The sequence below is a fragment of the Hyaloscypha bicolor genome, assembly GCF_002865645.1.
Source record: "Hyaloscypha bicolor E unplaced genomic scaffold K444scaffold_53, whole genome shotgun sequence".
In the NCBI taxonomy this organism is placed as follows: Eukaryota; Fungi; Ascomycota; class Leotiomycetes; order Helotiales; family Hyaloscyphaceae; genus Hyaloscypha; species Hyaloscypha bicolor.
Genome location: NW_020194555.1, coordinates 1501948 through 1528645, shown reverse-complemented (window position 1 = coordinate 1528645; position 26698 = coordinate 1501948). Strand labels below are relative to the sequence as shown.

At 49.7% G+C, this 26698-nt stretch overlaps 11 protein-coding genes across 11 annotated transcripts; 4 read left to right on the top strand and 7 right to left on the bottom strand.

The window, feature by feature from the left end:
- The first annotated feature begins 85 nt into the window (after positions 1-85).
- Positions 86-1078, top strand: K444DRAFT_610504 (uncharacterized protein). The gene is made up of 2 exons (XM_024879764.1): positions 86-286; positions 337-1078. Exons 1-2 carry the CDS (start codon positions 168-170, stop codon positions 638-640), a joined length of 423 nt encoding a protein of 140 aa, XP_024739356.1. The 5' UTR covers positions 86-167; the 3' UTR covers positions 641-1078.
- A 97-nt stretch (positions 1079-1175) lies between these two features.
- On the bottom strand, positions 1176-3180 carry K444DRAFT_651542 (uncharacterized protein; the record flags this gene model as incomplete). The annotated part of the gene is made up of 7 exons (XM_024885716.1): positions 1176-1446; positions 1620-1795; positions 1825-2225; positions 2312-2411; positions 2522-2618; positions 2685-2859; positions 3143-3180. The coding sequence occupies 7 exons, from the start codon at positions 3178-3180 to the stop codon at positions 1267-1269; spliced, it is 1167 nt and encodes a 388-aa protein (XP_024739355.1). The 3' UTR covers positions 1176-1266.
- A 2613-nt stretch (positions 3181-5793) lies between these two features.
- K444DRAFT_524908 (uncharacterized protein) lies at positions 5794-6249 on the bottom strand (the record flags this gene model as incomplete). Its single annotated transcript, XM_024874396.1, has 1 exon — positions 5794-6249. A coding segment is annotated over one exon (456 nt), but the record flags the coding sequence as incomplete, so codon positions are not given.
- A 1096-nt stretch (positions 6250-7345) lies between these two features.
- On the bottom strand, positions 7346-7853 carry K444DRAFT_557505 (uncharacterized protein). Its single transcript, XM_024876786.1, has 3 exons — positions 7787-7853; positions 7648-7724; positions 7346-7568 (listed from the first exon to the last, which is right to left on the bottom strand). The coding sequence occupies exons 1-3, from the start codon at positions 7833-7835 to the stop codon at positions 7434-7436; spliced, it is 261 nt and encodes an 86-aa protein (XP_024739353.1). The 5' UTR covers positions 7836-7853; the 3' UTR covers positions 7346-7433.
- Positions 7854-8522: 669 nt separating this feature from the next.
- K444DRAFT_717116 (ClpP/crotonase) lies at positions 8523-9978 on the top strand (the record flags this gene model as incomplete). Its single annotated transcript, XM_024888397.1, has 4 exons — positions 8523-8855; positions 8919-9014; positions 9060-9253; positions 9351-9978. The coding sequence occupies 4 exons, from the start codon at positions 8523-8525 to the stop codon at positions 9619-9621; spliced, it is 894 nt and encodes a 297-aa protein (XP_024739352.1). The 3' UTR covers positions 9622-9978.
- K444DRAFT_627380 (DNA-binding protein) lies at positions 9844-10598 on the bottom strand (the record flags this gene model as incomplete). Its single annotated transcript, XM_024882791.1, has 2 exons — positions 9844-10029; positions 10080-10598. The coding sequence occupies 2 exons, from the start codon at positions 10596-10598 to the stop codon at positions 9844-9846; spliced, it is 705 nt and encodes a 234-aa protein (XP_024739351.1).
- A 313-nt stretch (positions 10599-10911) lies between these two features.
- K444DRAFT_524677 (ARM repeat-containing protein) lies at positions 10912-14175 on the top strand (the record flags this gene model as incomplete). Its single annotated transcript, XM_024874371.1, has 4 exons — positions 10912-11255; positions 11309-13570; positions 13617-13738; positions 13790-14175. The coding sequence occupies 4 exons, from the start codon at positions 10912-10914 to the stop codon at positions 14173-14175; spliced, it is 3114 nt and encodes a 1037-aa protein (XP_024739350.1).
- A 2963-nt stretch (positions 14176-17138) lies between these two features.
- On the bottom strand, positions 17139-18864 carry K444DRAFT_524491 (uncharacterized protein; the record flags this gene model as incomplete). Its single annotated transcript, XM_024874356.1, has 3 exons — positions 17139-17820; positions 17870-18427; positions 18608-18864. 3 exons carry the CDS (start codon positions 18862-18864, stop codon positions 17139-17141), a joined length of 1497 nt encoding a protein of 498 aa, XP_024739349.1.
- Positions 18865-20601: 1737 nt separating this feature from the next.
- Positions 20602-21714, top strand: K444DRAFT_523751 (N-acetyltransferase-like protein; the record flags this gene model as incomplete). Its single annotated transcript, XM_024874309.1, has 1 exon — positions 20602-21714. One exon carries the CDS (start codon positions 20602-20604, stop codon positions 21712-21714), a length of 1113 nt encoding a protein of 370 aa, XP_024739348.1.
- Positions 21715-21982: 268 nt separating this feature from the next.
- Positions 21983-23400, bottom strand: K444DRAFT_641778 (phosphoglycerate mutase family protein; the record flags this gene model as incomplete). Its single annotated transcript, XM_024884664.1, has 5 exons — positions 21983-22140; positions 22233-22734; positions 22784-22844; positions 22988-23139; positions 23212-23400. 5 exons carry the CDS (start codon positions 23398-23400, stop codon positions 21983-21985), a joined length of 1062 nt encoding a protein of 353 aa, XP_024739347.1.
- A 604-nt stretch (positions 23401-24004) lies between these two features.
- On the bottom strand, positions 24005-26220 carry K444DRAFT_585592 (cytochrome P450). Its single transcript, XM_024877933.1, has 3 exons — positions 25742-26220; positions 25086-25538; positions 24005-25016 (listed from the first exon to the last, which is right to left on the bottom strand). The coding sequence occupies exons 1-3, from the start codon at positions 25954-25956 to the stop codon at positions 24080-24082; spliced, it is 1605 nt and encodes a 534-aa protein (XP_024739346.1). The 5' UTR covers positions 25957-26220; the 3' UTR covers positions 24005-24079.
- Between the last annotated feature and the right edge of the window lie 478 nt (positions 26221-26698).

Below are 26698 nucleotides of genomic sequence, written 5' to 3'. Positions count from 1 at the left end.
GTCTCAACGCGATGATTGGCTGGATTTCGAGCCCTGTCAACACGCGATTTTCTTCAACCCCGCCATTCCATTCAACACGAAACAACCGTCATACAACTCACCCCTTGAGGTGCATATCGGGATATTGTAGACCAGGACGCTTCACAGAGGCATTCTGGGAGAGCAAGATGGGAACACAATACACCACCGACATTCCATTCTCATCGAGCCATCGCCAGCAAGCATTCAAGCTGCTGGAGCTTCCCCCTGAGCTGCTAGCTCTCCTGGAATCCGACAACCCACCGATGTGTGCTCATCCCCTCCTTCTGCCGTCAACCAGGCTAAAGTGTTCTGCAGATTGACTGTCACTTCCTCTGCATCTACCGAAACAACCCCGGGCTACGCAATCCTCTCCTATGGCGAGAAGAGATATCAGATGCGACAAAAGAACACCTCTAATCCAATTTTGGTGTTAAAACCTTCATCAACTGGTCCTACTGAAGCAGACGATGCAAACATGTTCATTCCTGTGCCATCAGTTACGGCAATTGCGAAGATTGAGGATACAATTGAGTTGATACTCCAAGAAGGAAAAGCTCCACCCAAGGTCAACAAATGGCATGAGAAGTTTGCGAAAAGTAGGATGGAAAAGAAGGGCTGAAGACGTCACTCCATAACGGAAAACCCGAAGTCTTGTTCGCGTTGCGAGTATGCACCTTGAGCAGACATGATCTTACGACTCCCATGATTTGGAGTTACCACGTCGTGCTCAGGTCCAAATTCATGTTGGGAATTGGTAGCCCTCTTTGTCGATGGACGGCCGTCGGAGATGAGCTTCTGAGGTGTCGTGTCGAAGCTGCTTCTCTGGTGCAGCCCGTAAACTCCACCTAGGAGGGTAATGCACTTCAAATGAAGTCCAGAGCGTTTCCAATCCTCTTTCCGACGGTTCACCAATGCGTTGGCTTTTCCGATGCAGGGATGACCAAAACAGCTGCGATAGCAATTGCGTAAGACCAAGAATCAGCTCAAGCTTTCAAAGTTAATCCCAGAGACCTCGCTAAACATTGAGAAGTGCTCAACGCCCATAGTCACTTTCCCATTACAAGAAGCGCTCATTTTCTATGAAATGCTATTGACAACTCGCCCAAAGTCCCTTTCAAGTCATGGACCCCTTCTGCTCAGATTCACGCCATATCCGAAAGTTTTGTTGCACGTTTGTTTACCTCCTCTGCCTCACACTTGCAATTTTGTTTTCATTGTTGAATTCTGACATTATTCACAACCTCACTATCCAACTCGCATTACATTGATCGCCCCCGGAGCATCTCCTGGGGAACCGAAACCCCAGTACCCCGTCCCAAAAAGTATATACCGGTCTTGAATAGCAACACCTCTATGAAAATTCTTACTCAACCAATGATCCAGCAGCACAACCCCTGTTGCCTTGTCAGTCGCCACTAGTCCCCCCTGAGTCGCATCATAATTCGCGTCCCATTTGGATCACTGCCCGTCCTCCCCACAATCACCAAATCTCCAACACTAGGATATCCATAAGCCACACCATTCGCCAGGACAGCAACTTCCCACAACAAGGCTCCAGTCAAGAGCGATGCAGCTCCATAGGCACTTCTGTTCGTCACCTCGTTCGAAGGCTGCATTCTCCACGTCTCTTCACCAGAGTTCGTGGCAACGAAGTATACCCGACTATCAACGACCGCTAACCCCCAGCTCAAGCCACCTCCAATGCCATCCGGGCTCGTGACCGTTGTCCAGAAAATTGTCCCAGCTTGTGCAGACATGGCGTAAGATTCCCATTCTTCTGTCCTATCACCAACGTATCCTTACCATAAGGCGTGGATGAAGATCCAAGTACAAACGCAGGAGCCATGGCGAAACTAGTATCCAGTCCTGGGACCTCTGGACATAAAGTTATGTTTGGAGGCCTTATGCCTGGGAATCCGCAACCGGCGGAATAAGCATCAAGAGGTGGAAGTTGGTGGACCCAGTTCATGATTCCGAGGTCAATGTCAATGGCGAGCACTGATTCTTGCCAGATATCCGCTGGGAGACAAGAATCAGGGACGAGGCCCTGAACAACGGCCGCGATGTTTTGAGTGTCGTGTTGACATTGGATGATCACTTCGGGAAGGGAGTAGGAGTTCCCGGTTGCAACGAAGACCTGACGACGGTTGGTGTCAATTGCTGGTTGGCTGCCCCACAGAGCAGCTCCAGACCAGCCTAGAGCGCTTGAGCTTCTGGTATCATCGGGATGTTCCAGAGAACGTGGAATTCCTTGCCATCGAAGGCCAGCGCAAGCATGTTTCCAACGAACGAGCAACAGGGGTAAGTGGGTTGGAGAGTGAGGTTCTCTTCCACACTCGAAGCCCCGATGAACAGCATGCCGTCAAAGAATTTTGGAGACATCATCACGACTGCCATGGGATGTCGGTCGATTAATCTGGATGGTGGAGAGGAGTACGCCCGTCAGGCGATTGACTGCAACGCCAGCGCGTGTTGAGGGTTCCGAAGAAAAGAATATTACCTTCAATTTGCGGACTCGTGCGTGACACAGGATGGGGACCAAATGGAATGGTAATAAACGAAGCATAGTTTTCAATAATGTCCGTGACGTTGACTTGCTAGAGAATTCGGCAGGAGACATAATCGAGGGCGGCAAAGGAGCCATTCTAAGTCGGATAATAGACGGTGTTTCCAAAGACCACTGGTGTTGCACTGACGCCAATGTGGTATGAGACATTGCATGAGGCTATGGCAGACTTGATGTTGGAGGAGGAAATCTGTCTGTTTTGACTAGCCCATGCATTGTTGTGATAGTTACCTCCCCAGCCGGACCATTGTGTGAAGGGCTCCGGGATGTCCCTGGGTCCGATTTTACCCCCAAAAGCAGCCCAAGGAAAAGAATTGCTAGAGAATAATTTAGCATCGTCAACGACTCTAGCTACGTAAGTGAGATGAAAACATTGCTGGTGCAATTGAAGGCGTTGAGATGACCTTGTGACTTCGAAGCAAGGTAGCTCGGTAGCTGGGAATAAGTCTTATAGCAACGAATAGCGGCTGGAACCCTAGCTTGCATCGCGAGGTTGCATTACGAGTGTGCTGCGGAGCATGTCGAAGATTGAGAGGACCAATAAAACTCAGTTACGATGGCGGGCATTGTCCATGCATGCCTCTCTTGTGCATTGTGGGGCTTGCTCTGCTCGCTCGAAGTGGAGAGGCACGACCGGGGGCAGCAGGTTACACAAGATTCCACTGAAAAGCTCAAGTGAGGTGAAAACAGAGGAGTGAAGGAGTTGGAGATGCTTAAGTCTGGTGCTCTACGCTACGGTTCATGATGAAAATATAATAGATTACCAATTCTAAAGACGTTTGTGTTACTGTGTATGATTGCACGGGGAGCAACGGTACGCAATTAATAACTCGTTAAGAAGTGGGAATAGTTTCTTAATACTGAAACTTCTACCCTCTAAAATTTAGAGCCAAAAATCCGTGGTTGTGGTGGGGGGAGGGGCGGGGTCAAATTTCCCCATGCTAATTTTTGCGGTGATTTGCGCATTGCTGGTTTTTACGTATTGCCCTCCCTCACCTGGTAAGCGTGCTAAGCGAGAACCCAGGTGAGCCCGACCGAACGAGCAGATTTTAAGCACTAGCTATACAAAAGTCACGTGAGGTATTGCCACGTGATTGGTATCACGTAATAATCCAGACTAAATACCCTTCTTACCTTTTTTACTTCTTGCTTTCCTTAGAGGGAAGGCTTTGAGGGGCCATTCCCCAAGAATAAATACTCTCCTCTTCTAAAGGAATACTTTCTCTTGTGTAGCTTTGTTACCTAGAGGGGGTCCGGAGCCGGGACCCCTCCAAGATTTCAAAAATATATCTTATATAGATTTCTACCGAAGTCTTGCTTTTACTCTTTGCATTTACACCTGCTTATGCGGCCCTTGGTTCTAATAGTATTAACTAATACGAGCCAGGATCGATCTCGCACGGCATCACCGAGCCTGGATGACATGGCCTAGCATGTGCCATGGTGTGGAAACTACCTCGCTTATTTTCAACTGTTACACATAAACCCCGACTCTTACAATTATCTGGATTTCATATTCAATACTTGCAAAGCCCGAAGTCAAGTTTTACATAGAGATAAGGACCCTTCTTATTTCGAAATTTTGAAGTGTTCTACATACCTTGCTAACTGTAAAGGGGGGGATAATATGGCATTATCAGACAACTCTATCTCTTTCGTCTCTCGCCTCCTATCTAGATAATATGAAAGGTCATCCCTGCCCCTGACCTCGCAGCCTCCGTGTCCGTAATCCCATGTACATAACACGGCCCCACCAAGTTCCAGTCCGCTCCTCTTACATTTCTGAGTATAAACGGAACTTTCAAACTATCTACGAACACAACAACATCCGTATCCTTTTTCGTTCCGAGTGGTGCTAGACCTATGTATCCTTTCTTCGTCATAAAGGAGACATGATACCGAAAGACCACCTTTAGATAATGGGTGAGTTCCCATGCCCCGTGAGAGTTCTTGCTATTCTGGTACCACTCCTGATGAATCCTATTGACACGTTTCGCTGGCTCAGTAGATTCAACCTCCCTCAGCATTTCTTGGTACAGCTGTCCTTCCTCAGACAGACATTGTTTTTCGTATTCCTTCCATACCTGGAGAGGAGATGGCACTTCATCATCAACCCCGGACTTGAATGACTCCCTATATTTCTCTGATGTGCCGCCGCCCATAAGAGCTTGCGCGAATGCCGACGATAGATCTTCCTCATTTAGATAAGGTTGTGAACCGAGGACCGCCATATAGGTCGTATAAAGCTCCTTTAGCACTTCGCGGATCATGAAGAATATTTTGGGGTGGTCCGCTCGTAGGTTGTCATCGTGGACAAATGGAAGGGGAAGAGCGAACCTGACGACATCCAAAAATGCGCACCGTGTGGTGAGCCTCCAAGGATTGTCGGGAGAAGATGTGCAGGCAGGTGTTGTGGTGGGATTTGGGAGGAAAGTCGAATTGTCACCGAAGAAGGGCTGCCAGCCTACGTAGGTAACCTTTTTGCGGTAGTCGGGGACCCATGTTGGAACAGGCGCCGCCATGAGAGCACCAGATGGTAGTAGATGTATAGCATGAAAAATACTTGCCAAGTTGCGACAGAGACCTGCTTGATAGAGGATTTCGATATGGCCATGTTGTAATTGTTGGAGTGCGAGATCTGTAAAGACTTCGACGTCAGATTTCTTGTAGTCTGGCGTGATGGCCAAATCACTGCTCTCCGGTATTAGAGACTTCAAAGCATAGAGACGATCGCGTTCATCCTTGCAGTCTCTTCGTCTCAGTTGAGTCATGTAATACGCAAAGTCGAATCTCCCGTCTACCTTCCGCTGAGAGGAGTGTTGATAGTGGTCTCGTACTAGAACGAGGTTCCATGCGTGCTTGAGGAATGAGTCCGCGTTTGGCACTGATAAATGAATTGCGTCTTTTCTCGTGTGAAGGAGGATCATGACACGCTCAAAATCTTCCCACGATAGAGACTTCGAGCCGCGGTAAAAAGTCAAACGAGTTGCCAGCAACGCTTCTTGGACAATCCACATGCGAGTGAACCAGTCATTCCCGTACAGGAGCGAGAAGTTGGCTCTTTGTGCGGTCCCCCCGAAGTCCACTACTGTAGCCAGTGTGATGGTTCTTTGGCGTAACGCGGCAACGAGGATATCTCTTTGGCCTGCCACCGAGGTACCTAGACCCAGGTCCTTTGCAGTTTGAGACAGAGCTACGATAGCTTCCATGGCAACAGGGGTTTCTTTTGAATCATCTCCTAGCCAAGCAATGACTCCAGAAGCGTTCTTGTAGACGCTTGCCATCCTCCCAACTTGAGATCCTTTCTCTATGTCGTCAGATTGATTGATACACACGGCGTCAACCCAAAGAATCCTCGGCCTGTTGGTCATCCGGAGGCTTCTCAATGCTGATGCGAGATTTTTTGTGATCTTGAGGTGCCCGTCGGGGAGATTCAAGGTCTCAGGAAATTCATCTGGGCCCCAAACGTACGACAAAGCTTCATATTGAGCCTTCGGAGATAATTTGATCTCCGTCAAGCTGCAGTGAATCGGGATTTGAGGGGAGGCTGCAGGCTTGAGCTCGAGCACGCGAATTGAGTCGTCGAGAGAGAGTGACTTGTATCGATAGGGAGCACTACTGCCGGTTGACACCCTGACAAACTTTTTCAATCTGGCTTTCATTGTATCTCGTTTTCGCTCCATCGCCACACGAACTTGGAAATGGGGACAGGAGAAACAGTCTGTACAGATGTCCGTAGAATTGAGTCAGGTTAACAGAACACTCCAGTAGCAGGAAGTCCCGACGTTTTGTCTCTCAGCCGCATCCCCGCCAAGACACTAGGCAGCAGCTGGGGCGGTAAGATGATGGAATCGAAAAGAAGAAAAGAAGAGAGATAAGGCACAAAGGAGCCTGTGCGGTGGCTTGAACTCTCCCAACCAGCCGGTTCAACAGCAGCAGTATTGCCAGCATTTTACTGCCGTAGAACACCAGAAACAGGTAATATTAACCCCGCATCACCCCATATAATTTGTTGATTCTTCATCTGCAATCAGCTAAAGGGATACTTAGAATTAATTGGAATTCGGTTTCAATTATTTTGAGATTCTGAAGTTATACTGAAGTTATACTCCTTTTTGAGCCGATAGTCGTTCTTGTTCCGAACTTTTGAAGTGCTATCGAACCTCGCTTATCGAAAAGGGGGATCGTTTCGGGAGCTGCCTACTAACAAATTTGAGAAAAGTGGGGCGAGAAAGTGCAAAACTTGTTCTCCGTCACTTTCTATAGGCTGGACGCCCCAACAACGCCCTCGCATTTTCACACCCAATCTTCCTCTTCTTCCTCTTCGTCCTCCCAGTCAACTGCACCCTACCAAACCAAACCGTCATCTCTAAATCATCCTACTGTAGGACTGACAATCCGCACTAAACATGACTCGATCCTCTACCACACTCCTCAAAGTCTCCATCGGCGTCCAATTATCCTGCACACCCCTCGTCGTAACCTAAAAGTCCTCCTAATTCACCTCCATCGTCGTCTTCGCCCGCCAGCAGAACGAAATGCCTCATCTGCTGATCAATCTTCCTCAGCATAGATGGCAATCCCTCCCCGCAATACCTATAATAATCTTGAGCGTCGGGTAAGCATCAAAGATTCCTGAAACCATGGGACGCAGAAGAGTATGGAATAAACCCTTCCAAGCTATTTTGTAACCGGATGACATTGTTGACAATGGCTCGCTGGCACTTTCCCAAGTTGTGCAACACTGAAATGGATCCACAAATTTCCCGGCCAGGTTAACAATTGATATAAAGAACACACGCAAGTGTATAGAGTGGACTTGTAATCCCTAGCTTTACATCCTATATCAATTTGCCTTCTCCTGTCTTTCCAATCCTTCCTTCTCCATACCCTCACAACCCGCCGCTTTTCCAGCCAGCTCCTCAACTCGTCCGCCAATACCGCTTGCTGCAGGTTCCGAGGCCTTCGCTGCGTTCGCTGCCTGTTTGGCCCAGGGTCAGCAATCAAATACCCTAGGGAAAAAACCCCTGGAAGCAAGATTAAAAAGTGGGAAACCGTACTTTCATCTCGTTGATTCCCTCCTGTGTATCCTTCTTCCCGTTCTCCTGCCACTCCTTTGATCCCGTCACGTTGCCAACTGTCTCGGTATCAATTTATTGAACCCAAGTACGCAATGGTTTGATGTTCTGAGGATCTCACTTGTCTCTTCCGTGTAGCCTTTAGCATATTGAACGTGACCACCAAGCATGGAGGGTGACCTTGCGTTTTGTGCTGAGATTTTGGATGAATTATGATTGGAGGCTTGTTAGTTACAAAGGGGGAATAATTATTGAATGGAATAATGAGTAGAAAGGAAGTCTGGGGACCGTAGAGAGGAAACGGGGGTCATGATGTCATGGCCGCGGTGGCGCTGCAAGGCTAAGACAAGGCTGACCTTGGAAGAAAGGGGTAAAGATACAATGATCTTGACAACAAGAGCATAGAGAAATTAGGACAGGCGAGACGAAGGTTCCTTCAAATGAAAGCCACTTTTCGATTGTGATGCGCAAGATAGAGCGTAGTGATGAAAGCTGGTCTCGATGCCACTTGAAGTCCTCAAAACGGTGATTGAATCCGTCGATGGGGAAAGCGATTCCAATGAGCTATGCACACGGCAGTCGAAACGCAGATGAATTGATGCTTGAAACAATCCGCAGTCGTGGATTATATGGAAGTGGTTTGCAAAAGATGTTACTCTTGTGTGACAAAGGCGGGGCTGCAAGGCTATTCCCGAGGGCTGTGCCGAGGCCAGCAGCCTCAAGTTTACGACAACTGCACCCCTCCTCGATACCCTCGATAACTTCATTGACAAAACAGAATTCATGCTTGCGATGGCCGACCAATGATTTTGATATTCCAACTTAACCGCCCCCTTGTTCCAGAGGATTAATGACATATGAAACCCAAAATAGTTGTCCCCCCTGCCCCGCCACGCTCATACTCAACCCCAATAGTCCTCTCACAAATCACACTCTTGCACCGTCCTGATTCCTCATCGACTGCCACCCCAGTGGCCATCATCAGAATGCCCAGAATCGAGAAGAACAATGTGTTCACCTCAGTCATGGAACATGATCTCGTCCGAGCATTCAATACGCTGGATCAGGATAACAGAGTAAAGGCCATTACTATAACTAGTAAAGGAAATAACTTTTATGCAGGTACTGATTTGGGAATTGGACTTGAGAGAACTGAAGGAATTGCAGGGAAAGAGCATAGAGATGGGGAAGTTCTGAAAAGTTGACACGTGCTCAGTGGAACTGCCATTAGAGAACAGAGAAATGAATTGTAGTCGCTAACGAAAAGAAATAGGGGTGGAAGAGTCGCACTTGCTATCCACAGATATCGAAAGCCAACTATAGCAGCGATTCAGGGGCCAGCCATTGGAGTATTCTTCACTTTAAGCTCCTTTCCTCACTAACGAAAGTCGCAGAAAGGAATAACGATGACTCTTCCAATGACCATCCACCTCGAATGGAAAGGAGCAAAAATAATCTTCGTTTTCTCTCAACGCGGCGTGGTAATGGAAGCCGCGTCTTCATTCTTTCTCCCCATCTCATGGGGCATTCACGTGCCTCATACCTCACCACCACTGGCTCGACTCTTCCGCTTCATCGCCTCAATTTGGTGATCTCTTCTCTGAACTGCTCCCTTCCCCTCAAAAAGTGCTTCCTCGTTTTTTGGACTTGGCAGAGCAGATAATAGCGCAGACCTCGATGGCGAGTACGTGTCTAATGCGTCAGATGATGTGGAGAAATCCGGGATTGGCGGAGGGAGTTCATCTGCTGGCTTCGGAGTTGATGTGGGAGTTGCATGACAAAGAGGACAAAAAAGGGGGGTTTAAGGCGTTTTTGGAGAAGAGGCGTCCGATCATGAAAGGTAATTTGAAGGATGGGATGCCGAGGAACGTGCTTTGGTGGGAGGGTATAGATACCAGGCCCAAGTCTGGAGACAGAGATGAGAACCGACTGCGAGCAGGGGAGATTTGTAACTGAGGGGACAACTCAATTCAACATCTAAGTTGTCATAGATTCGAAGAATTCCCTCGTTCCTTCTGGTGCCATCTCTCATGAGTATCCCTATCAATTCTTCTTCCACCGCGGGCCAATTCTTGCCTCTCTGACTGGAATGCTCGACCGCTCTATAACCCTGCCTGTCGTTTTTCGAGAATTGGCCGTACCGCTCCGCATCGTTGGATTCATTGTCGTGAGATTCGTTCAGTCTCCACCATCGTGATATTTTGCTCTTCCTTCTTCCACCCATGTCTCAAGGATGAATTCCCCAGCTTCGACCAACCGTACCGGCGTACTCTTCACGCCTCCCAAATCGCTCCCAATATTCTCACTGGAGCCCTTCTCTCCTGTCTGGAGGCTCGGCTCTGATGGGATCCAGGGCTGCGGATGCTATGGAACATCAGTACCTGTCTCTCTACCTCAATATTTCATGAACCTACCCCAATTGGCGGATCCGCCTTATCCCTCAATTCCACTGCAACCGTATATGTACACCCTTCAGGTAGGGGTCCCATCTTGCTACAGGCGTATGTCAACCTCCGGATCGTAGCTCTCAGTTGTTCTTCCACGTCCGTAATACTAATCTTCATCTCCCCTTGACCCTCTCTTGCTTCAAACTCCGTCAAAGCTTCCTTAGGATCCACTACAGGAAATCTCTCAACATCGAATAGATAACGCTCCATCACTTCCAAATCCTGGTTGTAAATCACGACCACAACGCGTCGGACCGTGCCTTTGAGCATGAGAGTCGAGACATTGGAGACGGCGTCATTGATCCAAGCGCACACCTTTGGATGTCGGTTTTGGCGGACTGGAAAGTTGTACTTGCGGGTTGATATGAACGTATTGGAGGGGTATAGAGCCCGCTCGTAGAGGATCGTGTGTATTGCGACGGTGAGAAAGTCGGTGAAGGTTTGGAGGATCGACTGGTAGTTCGTGAGGGTTGGCGGGGTCGTCATTTTGCTGGAGGGTCACTTCACTGCCCCTTAATGGACAAATTCTTTTCTCACAAGCCCATCGCATAAACGCGTATCGTATCAGATATCGTATGCTTCTTTTACGCTTGTGGTGGCACAGTGAACGTCGAGGCAGCCTGTTCGATTGGGACTGCGTTCACGTCCACTTCACGCGCCTCAAAATTTCCTCGCGTGTTCTCAAGGCGAAACGCTTCCACAACTCCCCACGAAAACAACAATCCCCGCCAATTTTCCCTTCCACATTACAAATCTCTGCAATTCTCGAGCACAGCTACTCGGATTCAGTCAAGGCAGGATGGCAGGAACTATGGAAGACCAGCTGCTGCAGCTGCTGGCGGATACACAGCTTCCCGCCGAGGGACCGCGCAAGCAGGCGGAGGAGCATCTGCAGCACGCGCAGAGCAATCCCGCATTTCCTGGAAGTTTGGCCGCTATTGCAACCCACTCGAGCGTAAGCGGGGAGATCAGACAGGCCGCGTTGCTGCTATTGAGGACCTTTGTGGAGAAGAATTGGAGTGGGGAGAACGAGGACGGTGTGGTCGTGCCCATTAGTGACCAGACCAAGGAGCAACTGAGGATACAGATGCTGGAATTGGCAACAAGTGGTGATGCGGATAGGAAAATTAAGAGCGCAGCTAGGTATGTCTCAAACCGGCTCAAAGCTTTAACTTTGGTTAATGGATGGCTTGTAGTTACGTTGTGAGCAAAATCGCAAATGTCGACTTTCCAGACCAATGGCCAAATCTTCTCCCAGCTCTCCTTCACCTCATCCCAAATGCTACCGATTTCCAATTACACGGGGCACTCAAAGTGCTTTCAGATCTCGTCGATGATTCCCTCAGTGAAGACCAGTTCTTTGCAGTAGCACGCGACATTGTCAAGGTTGTCTACGATGTGGCTGTCAGTGAAACCCGAAAACCACTCCTGCGTGCTCTTGCAGTTTCCGTTTTCCGTGGCACATTTGATATTATGGATATGGTGAAGGACGAACATGGACCGGAAGTCAAGGGTTTTGCAGATGAAGCTTTGACAGCCTGGTCCCCATTCTTTATGGAAGTTATGAAGAAGTCATTGCCTGCTAGACCAAAGGGCGGAGACGAGGGATATGAGAGCGGTAGAGAAGATAAGCCGGACGCCTGGAGAGGTATAATCGCCCTCAAGCTGCAAGTTGTCAAGACTTTGATGAAGATTCGTTCTGTCTTCCCACAGCTACTACTACCGCAAAGTCCAGTTCTGTTTAGTGCGACCTGGGAAGAGCTTTCGATCCTCCAAAGTTCATACAAGGATATGTACGTGGATAACGACGAGCAAGGACGTCTGGAAGATGCTGACGGATTGCCGTATACTTTGGACTTTTTGGTTCTGGAAGAGCTTGACTTTTTGCAATCATGTCTGAGAGCGCCTCCTGTCCAGAAGGAGCTCGAGTCGCAAATACAACAACACTCGGGAGTTTCAGCAACACCTTGGGTGATGGATGTTATGAAGTTGGCTGTTGGATATGCACAGATCCCCAAGGAAGAGGAAGATCTTTGGGATATTGACGTGAATCTCTTTTTGGCAGAGGAGACATCTGTCACCGCGAATTATACGGCGCGTACAGCTTGCGGCGACTTACTCATCAAACTCGGGGAATGGCTTCACCAAGGAGCTCTCGAAGGCCTTCTGGCCTATACACAAGTCCTCTTTGCATCCGAGGGTGCAACATGGAGGACCAGAGAAGCTTCTTTGTTTCTCTTGACCCAACTCATGAACGATTTCTTGGATGTAGACAAGACGGTTCAACCCGAGGTTGCTGGTGCTTACTTGGGATTGATCGATTACGCTATCAATAGAGAGGATGAGCACCTTCTCCGTGCTCGAGGATATTTGGTGGCGGGTATCCTTGTCCAAAGTCTCCCAGATGTCGCTCTTGGTTTGCTTGACCGCACCATTAAGAGTGTGAACCATGACGAGGCCGAAGTCGTCAAGGTTTCTTGCATCAAAGCTCTTCAGGGATTTATCAAGGCGCGCACTGTTCCGGCTGATCGTCAGCTTCCGATCGTTGCATCGATCTCGGAGTTTTTGTACGCAAAGGACCTCACGGATCTCGAAGATGCAGACGACCTTCTTGTTACATTGGTCGAATCATTACGCGCTGCCATTGGACTTGATTCAAGGATCACCATCGAAGGCGACAGTGGAGCACTTGATCTACTCTTCGTTCTTGCCAAGCATGGAGCATCAAACTTCATGTTGACCATGTTGGTCAGTGAAACATTCGAGGAGATTGTTGGCGCCTTGGCTGGTGGAGATTCATACACTGTATTGTGTGCAAAGGTTTTGCCATCCCTGACTGGGGCATTTGATGTCGGAAATATGACGGGTGATAATCCGTTGATTGAGCTTGCCACCGAATTACTCGCAGTCCTCACCGAGAATGGTTCAGAGCCTCTGCCACCAGGATATGTGGCAGCAGCTCTGCCTAAGCTCAACCGACTGCTCATGGCTACTACTGAGGGAGGTGTTCTACGGCCAGGTGTTGAGGCAATCAAATTCATGCTCATGCACGGCCATCAACAAGTCTTCGCATGGCACGACGATTCGAATAGGTCCGGTCTTGAAGTCTGCTTGATTATCATCGACAAGCTTCTTGGCCCCACAATCGAGGACAATGCTGCTTCAGAAGTTGGCGGTCTTGCAGCAGAACTCGTCGAGAAAGCTGGCCAAGAGCGTCTTGGTCCTTATTTGGAGCAGCTGTTGCGAGCTGTTGCTTCACGGTTGGCCACTGCTGAAGCCGCACCATTCATCCAATCTCTCATTCTGGTCTTCGCCCGCCTGTCTTTGGTCGGTGCCCACGACGTTGTTGAGTTCTTGTCACAGATTGAGATCAATGGCCAAAATGGACTCCAAGTTGTACTCAGCAAATGGCTCGAAAACTCGATCAACTTTGCCGGATACGATGAGATTCGTCAAAAGTAAGCCTTCCCTCCCCTTTCTTATCGTCTTACTAACCTGGGCCAGTGTCATCGCCTTGTCCAAAGTCTTTACTCTCAACGACCCACGAGTCGTCCAAACAATGGTAAAGGGCGATTTGATCGTCCCAGTCAGTGATCGAATTATGACCCGCTCAAAAGCCAAACTCAGTAAATCGCCTCTCCCTCCCCCCTCCTTCTAAACTAAACTAACAGCGCCAGATCCCGACCAATTCACCATCATCCCTGCCCCCCTAAAAATCCTTAAAGTCCTCATCGAAGAGCTCCTATCCGCCTCGGGAATGGCGAACGCCGCGACAGCCGCCCAAGCAGCCGCCGAGTACGCCGACGAAGGGGCCTCCGACGACGGTTGGGAAGACGTGCCTTCCACTCTCGACCTCGGTCTCGGGACGACAAAAGCCGAACTCATGGCGTACGGCGAAGGACAAGGCAGTTTCATGCGACAGAGAGATGACGAGACGCAAGCTTATCTGACGGAGTTTTTTATCCGCGCTGGGAGAGAGAACATTGCGGATTTCAATGGGTTGTATGAGGCTTTGAGTGGAGAGGAGAAGGGGAAGCTGCAGGAGTTGGCGCAGGGTGCTTGAGTTTCTTGTTCCCTGACCCGCTTCTCAATTGGTACATACCCGCGATTCCCCTCGTAGATCTCTTCCTTTTCGACACTGTTCATTCGTTCACCATACCCCGTTCCCCCTTTAATACAGAACATTTCCCTTTCTTCTTGACGGCCGATTATGATGGATGGGTGGATGGGTGGGCGGCGTGACACATCACTGCAAGAGCTGCGTGGTGGTTTGATGGTTGATGGGATGGATGGATGTTCATTTTTACAGCACAGCATGTAGAGAACCAGAGAATCACGTAAAAGCGTTGAACACGGCAACTACACACTGTGCCTTCTCGATCAGCCGAATGCCAGGGAGACAACTAGAAACATATCGAGGAACTCCCTCCCCCTTCTGATTGGAGGATTCGGGCTTCAAGGGCTTCAAGGCAAGTTGTCAACGACATATTCGCTGGTGCCGCCATGCCTTCCCCACCCCCCTATGAAATCGCGGGATCAACTTTTCGTGCAGGAGAGGAGTTTTCCTTCTCGTCCAAGTTTGCCGTCGCATTTGTGCAGTTGGGAGAACTGGCATAATACAAGGAGCGGGAATTAAATTGAATTGCGACTCGGCGGAGCCGGGTGTGTTGTTGTAGTGGGAATATTTCTGTTGGCGCTTCGGACTGTGAGGCTGATGTTGCTTGAAGCGAATATATGAAGGATTGGGTCTTGCGTCCAGTGAGACATACCGGTACTCCACGCGGGCGGCCGCATACTGTAGATACAAAAAGGATGATTGGAGGAATCTTGTTCTTATTTGCTGAATTGGGGATAATCTATGCGGCCGCTAGTGTGGACTATGTCTCACCGGGAGAACGATCTGATAGTGAGTCATGCACTGCAATTTTAGCGCACAAGAAGGGGGTTAAGGAACCTGTGATTTATTTGCACGTGATTCATTACTGGATTATGTAAATAAGTGAAAGAACTCGCTCGCTCGCTAGGAAACCCTACAGCCCATGACGCCACGCTCACCCTTGCTGAGATGCCCCGTATGCTTGCTCTCAAAGAAAATGCTACATAGGGGTATCAGAAAGTATGTATGTATGCTGAACGCCTGCCATGCCCTGCCCAAGCTGTTTCTGTTTCCCAGCCGGCAAATAACAAACGCAAATAAAAGCACCAATTTATTATTCAGTCCCTACCATTCTTCGTCCTCGTCCTCGTCCTCCTCATCGTCGGCTTCATCAGCCATGTCGAAAAGCCTTGCCTTTTTCTTGGCCTCCGGGGAGGAGGATAGGAGATCAACAACTTGTCCCTGTCGATGTCGAGGACTATGTGCAGCAGCTGCAGCCCCATTCTGTCGAAGCCTCGCCAGTCTTTTCGCCGTAGCAGCCTCGTCATTCTCCTGCTCTCTTCGCAATCTTGCCATTAGCTGCGATCGCTCGATTCTCCTCTCTTCGTGGTCGAGAATTTGCTGCTGTCGTAACGCCGCTGCCGGCTGCGGTAAAGCTGCTGGTGGCTGTTCTGGTCGACGGATTCGGTAATGCGTTCCTCGAAGAAGCGGCGGTCCGTCATCTGCAGCTGCATTGTTGCCGTCTTTGTTCGATCCACCTGCTTCATTGTTGGCGTTGTTCTGATTCCCGAGCCGTTGGCGCAGTCTCTCCGGCCGCTCATTACGAGGGCGCACATCTTCGCCTCCGTCTTGACCGATAGCTCGCGCCCTGTCCTGCAAGGCCTGGATCCTATCCATCTGCTCACGGAGCCGGCGTTTGCTCTCGTCCTCGTTATTACGTTCATTCTTTTGTGCAATCTCCCTCAATCTTGCCATTCGTAGATTTACTGCCACCTTGCCCACTTGCTCCTCAAGTCGCCGTCTTCTTTCAGCATCACGTGCCTCCCTGGCTTCCACTGCGTTAGCAACCGCATCACCCAGGACTTGTCTCGGAAGAGGCTGCGGTGCTTCGGGGAGCACGACATTTGGCAATACCATCTCCCTAGCTGCCCGAGCTTGCCTAAATTGTTGCCCGAGTGCTAGCTGTCGTGCTGCTTGCGCTTGTGCCAGCTGTCGTGCTGCCTTCGCTTGTGTAATGTGTTGTCGCAATGCCGCCGCATGCAACAAGTCGTCCTCCGGCTGCGCTTCGTTCTTGACAGGCCCTGCTCTGCGAAGCCTCGTCCTATCGGCCATTCTTTCTTGCAGGGCAGCTAATCTTCCCTGATTATCGTCTACCGCAGCACGGTATTCTGGTAAGGGCGGGACTCCCGCAGGGTTCCGCCAATCGATATCTTGCTCAAGTCCCAATAGAGGTGGCTGCTCACCTGGATGTCCCCTAAATATGTCCTCGAACATACCATCGCCAGGTCGGGCAGCTGCTAGAGGAGGCATTGCTGGACCAGGAGCCGGGGGCAATGCTGGGGCCGCAAGTCTGGGAGGAGGCAGAGGAATCTGGAAGCCGGGAGGAGACGCGCCGGGCGGCGGGGGAAAACCAAAGTCGTCTCCCCAAGGCATATTGAAGATCCCCATATCGTCAACATCGTCGAACATGCCGCCGGGGTTGGGTTGGCCAGCTAGGTTTTCAAATTAGCAATGAACCGTCTCGCTACTGAACGTCTATGTGAGTCGCATAAATCTCCCTGTTTCCAAGAAAAAACTTACCGTCTCCAATTCGTCGACCAGGACCGAGATATGGCTCGCGACGAAAATAAGGAAGATCTCCTCCGGGGCCTTGATCTGGAAGCACCGGAAGTGCTGGATCGGCTCCTGCCGGTCGCGGCATTCGTCTAGGCATGAAATGGCGTTGCATATGCATTGCATTCATTGCATTCATTTCTTGAATTGGAAAGCCTTCCCATAGGTTAGCCTCTGTCTCAGAAGTTCGAATCCATTCTCAAAAGAACCATGGTAAGGGGCAACAAGAAATCAAAACAAGGTGCCCAGAAGGCACGTCTCACTCGACACAGCGCAGAAAAAAACTTTGCCAAAATTCCACGCCGGAAAAGTTTCCACTAACCACGATAAATCGGTAACGGCCTTCCCACAGCAGGGTTAAGTCTGGGATCTCTTGCCCTCCGCCGCTCGTCATCTTTCTTGACATCTTCCGACACCTTTACCTTCAAGTCATCTTCAGTATACTCTGGATGCTCAGCTCGAACCTGTTCCAATGCCTCTTTCTCGGCCTTGCTAACTTCTTCATCGTGCCTCGTCTCAACACTTTCGAAGAGGGGACAATTTCCAGGCTTGCCGCCACGACCCCTGTCATCGAAGTGGTCGTAATCGCAGGACTTTGAGCAGACGTAGCACTGGACGTTGCCACACCCTTTCAGCGTGCATCTCATCTTATTGCACCCTTCTTCCTTGATGAACGGTGTTCCGCATTTGTTGCACTTTCGGATCAGAGCTGCAGACATGGCTTCCTCGATACGACGACGCACAGATAGACCCGTCTCCTTAGCGTTCTCTTCGCAGCTCTTGGGAATATGCGACTCGAGATTGCACAGACGGCAGCTAATCTTCTCACAATCCGGCGCCTGGCATCTGAACTCACGATCAACTTCGACTGGGGGATATTCTGCTGCAAAAGGACAGAAAGGACAACTCGCAAGATTTTCTATGCCTGCCAGACGAAGGTTTGCTTCTTGTTCGTTTCGTTCAAGGGCAATCTTTGTCTTCTCGTTCAAGAATTGAGCCCTACCAACAGTCAGTAGAGACATCCGGGCTGTCAGTGCAAGTACTTTACCTTTGAGAGAGTGTGAATTTTGCATCGCAGCCCTCCATCGACATACAGCAGAGCTCGTATTTAGATTGGCCGACTTCGGTCTCGGCATTTCGAAGCGCACAGCCTCTGCAGAACCAATGCATCTCATCTGCATCACAATGAACCATACGGTTTAGTGGATAGTCTCCAAAACAACATACACACTCCTCCATTGTTCCTTCTGCATGCGCTCTCCTCTCATTCTCTTCTTCCTCGAGTGCAGCTAGACGCTCTTCTTCGCGCTTTGTATCTGCTTTTGCTTTATATCTTCTTGCAGCTCGAAGTTCTCGAAGAATTTCACCACGCTCGAGGTCTCCAGTGGGATCGCTGAGAAGGGTTTCTATGCTTTCCTCCCGGAAATCAGTATGCGCCTTCCGTGCAGTTTTGATTTTGGTGTAACCCGAAGTAAGGGGATGGTAGATTCGGCCGGCCTCATCCAACAGTTGATAAGCTGAAAACAAACGGTGTCCTGATTGGCTTAGGGTTGCATCTATGAAGGCCATTGGAGTATCGGGGAACTCGTGTGAGAGGATGTTTCGACTATTGGAGTCAGTGATTATTCCATTCGCGAGGGGGTTATCCAACGAAATAAGAAAGTAAAGTCTAAAATATAAATGCGAAACAAGGCACACCTCCTTCAAAGAAATATCGGAAGAGTTAAGGGGAGCGGAATTCACGAGCCCAAGCTTGACCGCTGCAACGAAAATGGTGCCAACTCACATATACGGCCGAATTCCTCCTACATTCGCGGAGATGACACGGTCCGGAGCCCCATACTTGCGAGCTGCTTCCTCAATCTCATCTACTTCTCGCTTCCTCTTCAAGTCCTTTGCCTTGTCTTTAGCCTTTGGATAGAGCACGCCTTTGTCCATCTGATCCAAGAGATGGGCTATCAGCCGTTCGGAAGACTTGGAAATCTTGTTGTGAAGTTCTGACACGTGATCCAGGCATATTCCAGGAAAGACTGCTGCAACCATTTGGATACATTCATCCTTAGACTCTGCAATGGCAGCCAGCTGTGATGCTTGCTGGACTGGAGCCGCTGCTGGTGGCGCAGCCTGCTGATGAGGTGCTATCGGAGGACCTGGTGCTGGAGGTCCGGCCATAAAATGCCATTCCCCTTCATTCTCAAGGGCCCGAGCGAACTCTGCGGCATCGAAGTCGCCGTCGATAATATAGTCGCCCCATTCTTGGTTTCGGGCGGGAGGTGGACTCGCCGGTCTAGCGGGGGCAGGAACTGGAGGCACGATTTGCAGCGGCTCGTGGTCCATGAGGTCGATGATATGGAATACAGCTTCTTGTTGGCCTCGACCCAAAGCAGGATCTTGGGGTCGGACGGGCGATTGTGGCGCATCGACAAATAAGTCTCCCTCCTCAAAATCCAAGTCTTCGGACCCGGATTCTACGTCTTCATCTTCGGATATTAGGTCGATGACCTCCTGTCGACGCTGATTCGCTGCATCTCGAGGAAGCTGAGGCGCCTGCTGGGCCTGGGGTTGAGCTACACGGTTCATGGCTCCTGTTGGAATATTGCAGTCCGTGGCTGCTCGCAAGAAGGATTATGTGAGCGGCATAGGGCGAGGCGACAACTCGGCGCTGTAGCGGAGAATGCGTTGATGTTGGTGGACAGCTGCCTTGTGTTGGTGTGTTTTGCTGTGGAAGGAAATCCAAGTTCCTCGGCGTCGTTTTGTTTCGAGATGAAAGAAGGAGCAACTGGGTGAATCAAGTTCCAAAACAGCGAGCCCAGCCCGGGGGTTGTAAATGGCAAACAAAGTTGACCTGGGATGGAAAAGCTGGAGTGTCCGCTGGGCGTCAGGGAAGGAATGTCTGCGCCGTCATACCATATCACGCCTCGCCCTAAGTTGATATGATTCATGGGCAGTCTTGACCAGAGGCGAACTTGGTGGCTCCAGACGAGGCTGCGAACCAGAAAGATAGAAGAAGGGACGAGGGACGTCGGCGCTCTACAGTATTTTGGGCGGCGCTAAGCTTATCGGAGCTCGCTTAACCGTTTTTTGTTTTTTATCGGCACGTGAGGCGGGCCGTGAACCTCGAGAGCTGTCAACACCTCAACCATTTGAGCGATGGCACACTTGGTGGAACTATTGAGATACACAGGAGAAATGCAGGTTAGAATCGATGTACTGTTTCCCCGGCAAATTACTGGCTGCTGATTTGCTGCGATTAAAGGCAGGGGTCCGACCCACATTTTCACGATTCACCGCCTCTCAAGCCCCCACTAACCTCCAAACTCGGTTCTCTTCGGGTCAAGGGTCAAGGTTCAAGAAACATTTCCTTCCGCACTCCAAAACCTGCCGTTAGAGGTTGGAGGGAGGGATAACCTCTAACGGCAGGTCTTGCCTCGACCTTTACTCAATGGAAATCTCTGCCATGAAGTCACACGATTCATGAACTTGGAAGTATCATCTCTCATCTATCTGCTGACCTTGATCAACGGAATCGCCGTTTCCCTTCTTTGTCATTCGAAGTTCGCGTTTGCACCGCGCCCTTTGGACCCTCTTTATACGCTCTCTGCGTCCAACCCAGCATTGCTTTGTTAAGACCTATAACCCTATTCACCTAGCATAGAATATTTACAGAGAGACAAGACAAGCAATCGACCCTCAGAACCTTTTAGTTTGTAGGCAGGTACCTCGAGCATCAACATCACGATGGGAGAGAACACGCCCACCACGACATTGCCCGAGACTTCCATGTCGCCAGACTCCAGATCCGACTTCCTTTACTTGACGCACCCAACACCAGAGGAGAAGCTGGCAACCTGGAACCTCAATTCCGTCAATTGGGGCACCGCGCTCTCCGTCCCCGACTACCTCGAACGCGAGCAGTTCCTCACCACCGTTCCTCTTGCAAGAGACGGCGGTGTAACACACTGGATCCTCGTCGACCGAACCCTTCCCCCTAACGAGCGTCCCATCCTCGCCTCCTGCGAATCCCTCCGCAAGCCAGTCTTAGTATCCCACAACGGCGTTATCACAGAAGGCATCACACACGGAATTGGCAGCGTATTCAGCCAGCCCAAGTTTCGAGGGAAGGGATACGCGAGTCGGATGCTGCGAGAGCTGGGTCCTGTATTGAAGGACTGGCAGGTCGACAAAAACGTTTGCTGCCCATTCAGCATCCTGTACTCGGACATTGGGAAGAAATACTACGCAAAGTTCGGATGGGTGCCCTTTCCCAGTACACACATCGCTTTCCCGCCAGCTTCGAACAGCAAGCCCTTTAACGCGAAACCTTTAGCCTATCCCGATCTCGAGGAACTCTGTGCGTTGGACGAAACATACATCAAACGAAGCCTCGAAACCGCGAAGGACGAGAAAGTACACATTGCCTTGATCCCAAACCACGATGTCATGCAATGGCACCACAAGCGCGAAGACTTTGTCTCCGGCAAAATATTTGGCAAATTGCCTAACATCAAAGGCGCTATTGCCGGTGAGCCCGGCTCCCGCGTTTGGGCTATCTGGACACGAGCTTTCTATGGCCCTTTAAAACCGGAATCAGGAAATACACTTCATATACTACGACTCGTTATTGAGGATGAAGCAGACGTGGAAGCTAATGCAACTAAATTGAAAGGTATTTTGGAGATTGCTCAGGCGGAAGCGAAGGAGTGGCAGCTTGGACATGTGGAGCTCTGGAACCCGACTGAGTTTGTCAAGCGGCTGGTTAAGGGGACTGGGTTGGAACACAGTGAGGTTGAGAGGGAGGAGGAGAGTATTGCGAGTTTGATGTGGTATGGTGAGGGAAGTGGCACCTCGGATGACATTGAGTGGGTTGGAAATGAGAAGTATGGTTGGTGCTGATTTGGCTTCTCCTTTGGTTTAGGTTGATTGGGTTGGATTCGCAATGGAAATAAGTATTTATCACGGATTCTGGTTTTATTAGCAATTCGTCCATCTCGTGTCACTCCCATGGCTACGCTTTTCAGCCCAGTGGCGTTGAGTAAGAGCATGTCCCGCAGCCTCGTAGGAAAGCAGGAGGTAGATTGGGTTATCTCAATTATATCATTCAACATTACCAATACTTCACTACTTATTCACTAAATCCATCCAATGCGACCTCTGTGCTCCTCTAGGTGGCAGTAGGAAGTGGCGGCGCTGTGCTACAAGTCGAGATAGTGGTCCACGCCTGGCTAGCAGTAACAATCGGCTTGCTCTCAATCGTCTCCGCCTTAACCAACACAGGAATGGCCTGTCCAGTACTCAGACTAAAGTTGCGATGACCAAGCACTGTATCATTTTATCAGCTTCATTCTCTACCCCTTCTCCCAAACCTCCCAAACAAAAACAAAAAATAGAATAAGAAATAGAGGAAGTCTTACCTCGTAAAAGGGAAGCAATTTCTCCCGAGTGGCTGGTGATGGAGATATATGTGCTGTCATCACTGTCAAATACCTCATCTAGACCAATCTTGCTGCGGATGTCTTCGTCGACTGGCACCTCGCCCTGGAGCGGTTTCCAGAGCAGATCATCTTCCGAGAAACCGGCCTCAATCTTATATGCCGGGAATGCATCCTGGATGTACGTTTTCGTGCCGCGTCTGTCACACGTGTGCCCAGAAATCCCTTCTCTGAATAACTCTTTTACGGTGGGGATGAAGGGTTGACGCGAGGGCAGATCGAGGCCGGAGAACGTGATGTTTGCTGTTTGTAAGCACCGCGTCAAGGGGGATGTGTAGTATGTCTCTGGCACGGGAATTTTCTGGCTGGTGATGTGGGAGGCCCAGAAGTCGTGCGCTTTTACGGCTTGCGCGACGCCGTTGGGGGTTATGCGTGCGTCGGCCCAGGATACGGTTCCGTTGCCGTCTTTGAGGGACCAGTAACACTTATTCATGTCAGTAATTTGGAATTTGGCGCCAGGAGGAAAGGCCCACGTTCCAAGCAGGAGTTCCGTAGTATGTTTCAGCGACGTTGTGATATCCTTCACCATGACGGCTATGAACACGGGAAATTAGCGCTGTAAAATCGAGAAAATTCTGGAAGAGCTGGGAGCTTTAGGAACGATGGCTCCTGAAATACCTCCAGGCTCTCATCTTCCGCAGCAGGATATGAAATTAAACATAAAAAAAAATATTTACCCCATGTACAAGACTTTATATTGGACAAAACGTCCACTGCCACGATTCAGACGCCAGACGTAGTGATCGAACTTCTGCCATTGTGTCCAGTCCGCAGGGACCTCGCTATCGGTTGAATATGTTCTGTTGATCAAGCCGAAATTTACAGCTGCCTTTACACATATATAAATTAGCCACATCCTGTCTCTCTCTCTCTCTCTCTGTCTCCAAAACTGCATTCTCACATAGTCAAAACCCGTAGTGGAGGTAGCTGGATCATCCTGCAAGAAGAAACCAGTAAGAGTCGTGTAATTAATGTATTCATTGGAATGAATTCTAGGCAGGACAGCAAGAGCAGTTGGTTCCGGTGCCGGTGCTGCGAGACTTGCACACGTGATGGCGAAGCCGAACGGGAGGAGGCGCGTGAGCTGCATGACGAGGGTTGAATTGAGAGCTTGGGTGAGACACTCCAAGACACAGGAAAAATTAAAGTCCATGCTCCCTAATATATATACAGCTCTCCCACCTTTCACAACTGCATCCAGCTCGGCGATTCTCTTTGCGAGTTATTGATTCTGGAGCTTGCAGAAGCCTTGGGAGAAAATTGACACCTGTGGTCGCCCCACGTGCGAGGGGAAAGTTCCCCACCTTCCTGATTGAGAAAAGAGGAGTCTGGTCAGGTGACTAAGTAATACCTTTTCTTTTCCCTATTTCCCAACCACCTTCACACATGGACTCAGAGAGTTTCATGACAGCATAAGCTGGACTTTCAGCTGGGAAGGAAATGCAAAATCTGGGTCCTGCAGAAGGGGCTTGGCAGATGCAGGAACGAGAAGAAGGTGAGATGAGTGGTGGGCTTGAGCGGTCGGATTCGCTGGTTGGAGGGCCAATGAAGATGCTGACTCGAGTATGTTTGCGATATGACTGGACGAGAGGAACCGGCTCATATATTTTTATATTATTAGCGCGTGGGTTCAAGATGGCCTGGACACTATTGGTGTATTGTGGAAGATTCTCATTATCCATTATCATGAACTTCTCCACGGCATATCGATGAATTAGATTTTGTATTTTATAATTGACTCATTTTCAGAGCACAACTCTCATTTCTTCTCACCTCCCTTCTCCACCAGCAAAAGCCAACCTCGCCCCCCTCAAGTCATCTCTCAGCCTAATAATAACCTCCACATCCCCCTCAGCTTTCGGAACCGAAGCACCAGCAGCTCTTGGTGCTGTCTCGATAACCTTAAATGGCTTCCCATCTTTGTTTTCAATCGTGAAAGCATAAATCATCATCGCCACAAAACTCAGCGTCTCATTCGCAGCCGCATGGCGCCCAGGGCAAAGATTTTTCCCGCCTCCAAAAGGCGTATACGCTCTCCTCTGCAACTTTTCTTGCTCCCTTTCGTCTTTGCTCGCTTTTTCCTTTCCATCTTTATCGGTTTTGAAAAAGCGGCGGGCGTTGAAAGAAGAGGAGTCAGGACCCCAATATGAAGGATTGGATTGCGTGATCCCAGTCGGAATCTGCACCACACTCCCCGCCTTGAGGAGATACTCGTTGTTGACCACCGTATCAGTCGTTACATATCGTCCTAGCGTAGGCTGTGACGTGAATCTCAACATCTCCTCCCAGATCGAGATGAGAATAGGACAATGCTCACGAATCATTCGAGGATCTAATGTCAAGACTTTGCCTCCCTTCCCGTCTTCCTTCACTGTTACGATTGCCTTGAGCTCTCCCCGCACAGATGGAGTTAATTGAGGGTCGGCGAGTATATAGCTTAACATCCAGAAACTTATCGGAATAGCATTCGTCACAGCCGCGATCGTGAACAAGACGTCCCACTCCGCAATCTGGGTATCGTTGAAGCCATGCTTCTTCCCAATTTCTCTCATTCCACGGAGGAGTGGGGAGCCTTGTTTCCAGAGGCCTGTATGGTGGTAAGATAGGTAAGCGGTCCTGAGGCGTGCTCTGCCGACGTAGCCGCGCCGTGCTGTTAGACTGGGGAGGATGCGCAGGATGAGGAGGACGATGTCGGTTTCGAAATCCCTGTGTGGCTGATGTTAGCATTTGTATTTAAATTAAAATTAAGTGTTGGGAGTATCAGGGGAGATTTACCAAAGAGCTTCGATGAGAGTAGGATCATCTTCGTAGGGGTTGTCGGGTCCGAGAATCGCGGCACATGCTGCTTGTGTGACTACGTCTCTGCTCCAGCTATGGAGGTTGACTGTCGTTCCTTCGGTATCGATTTCATTAAACGATTTTGCTAACCTGGTCTGGAAAGCATCGTTTAGCTGAGAAAGTGCTGCACCGGGCGTTAAGGTTGAATGCTCAAGGTCGTGGATGTCTTGTGCGTAGGAGGGGAGTTTCTCGGGTCCTGGTTCTTGGAGGAGGATTTTCATGTCGGGTTCGCTGATGTTGAGGAGACGTCTAACGGCGGTGGAGACAAAGGGCTCGAATGTGAAGGCTTTCGGGTTGGCGAAGGTCCTTTGGATGAATTCTGGGGAGCAGAGGATATACATTCGTGTCCCCAGAATTCGAATGGTGTAAATCGGTTGCTTGACTTTGCGGCTGGCGAAATGATAAAATCAGTACAGAACGCAGGACAACAATTGATGGGTCAAACATAAATCGAGGCCACTAAGTGACGAAGCAAATTCTCCCGGCCGATCACTGGATGCGGTTCCTTCCTCAAAACACTGGCTGAAGGGAGACGCTGAAAGAATAACAACTGCACTCATCTTGAAAAGAAGTGAACAGACAGAAGAACTCACCTCAAAACTGTTACATATTCAGCTTTATACCATAGCATCCCAAACAGATGACCGAAAGGAATGCTGGACCTCACTTCAGGAGGCTCCCTCGGGTCCAAGCCCGTGAAAAGAAACTGCCAGCAGGCGAACACCACTCCAGCTATAATTCCGCACACAATCAGAGGAGAGAACTCCACATCGATATCTCGAACCAGATCCATGATGGTCGATGCCATCGTGGGCTCGAAGCTGCAAAATCTTCCTTTCGCAGCTCTGCAACTGTTACAGCTCGGTCCGAAGAATTGACGATGGAGAGGAGAAGTCCAAAATATTGAGAAAATAGGCTATTTTCTGCAGGTCCAATCTGCTTGTAGCGTCAGTTTTCGGAAGCGCCACCGTTGCAACGTTCCAGTAACGAGTCGAATTGCCCCTGTCGAATTTAATGGTCCTGGAATCATTCCACAATCTTGTCCAATGACACATGTTGGACTCAGCTGCGGCGACACTCCCTGAACGAGCGAGTTGAGGAAGTACTTTTATTCGTCAATTGCGAAATAAGGGTGCGAAAAGAGACGATGAGAGGCTGAAACGCGAGTCAAAAGGGGGCGGGGTAATATTAGTCACGTGAAGTGAGGGGCTGCGGGTGAAAGTCCAGTAAGTTGCGACTCTACGCAGAAAAGAAGGAGAGAAGAAATAATCTTATAACGAATAGAAGTTGGGTTAAGGGTCTTGTAAGCGGTACTGGAAGCAGTTCCCAGTCTGTGAAATGATCACCCAGACCTTTAGAAGATGTTCACACCATCCGCAAATTCTCCAGCATGTCTGGACAGTCTGCGTCAAGATACGATACTTGGGAGGATTGCTGGATGTCCTGGCACTTCATCCTCTTTTGGGGGGAAAACCTCGAGGATCCAAGATGGATGACTATTCCAGGTTGCTATCCTCTGGAAACGAAGGCAAGATAATGTGCAAAAGTTC

What these genes read in the sequence shown, in the direction of transcription:
- K444DRAFT_557505 (XM_024876786.1), bottom strand. Translation starts at nt 7,835, where the DNA reads ATGCTTGGTGGTCACGTTCAATATGCTAAAGGCTACACGGAAGAGACA. An exon ending in AGGCTACACGGAAGAGACAA is followed by an intron (nt 7,725 to 7,786) that starts GTGAGATCCTCA and finishes ATACCGAGACAG; the next exon opens with TTGGCAACGTGACGGGATCA. An exon ending in AGGGAATCAACGAGATGAAA is followed by an intron (nt 7,569 to 7,647) that starts GTACGGTTTCCC and finishes TGGGCCAAACAG; the next exon opens with GCAGCGAACGCAGCGAAGGC.
- K444DRAFT_610504 (XM_024879764.1), top strand. Translation starts at nt 168, where the DNA reads ATGGGAACACAATACACCACCGACATTCCATTCTCATCGAGCCATCGC. An exon ending in GAATCCGACAACCCACCGAT is followed by an intron (nt 287 to 336) that starts GTGTGCTCATCC and finishes AGTGTTCTGCAG; the next exon opens with ATTGACTGTCACTTCCTCTG.
- K444DRAFT_585592 (XM_024877933.1), bottom strand. Translation starts at nt 25,956, where the DNA reads ATGGCATCGACCATCATGGATCTGGTTCGAGATATCGATGTGGAGTTC. An exon ending in GAATATGTAACAGTTTTGAG is followed by an intron (nt 25,539 to 25,741) that starts GTGAGTTCTTCT and finishes TCATTTCGCCAG; the next exon opens with CCGCAAAGTCAAGCAACCGA. An exon ending in ACTCTCATCGAAGCTCTTTG is followed by an intron (nt 25,017 to 25,085) that starts GTAAATCTCCCC and finishes TCAGCCACACAG; the next exon opens with GGATTTCGAAACCGACATCG.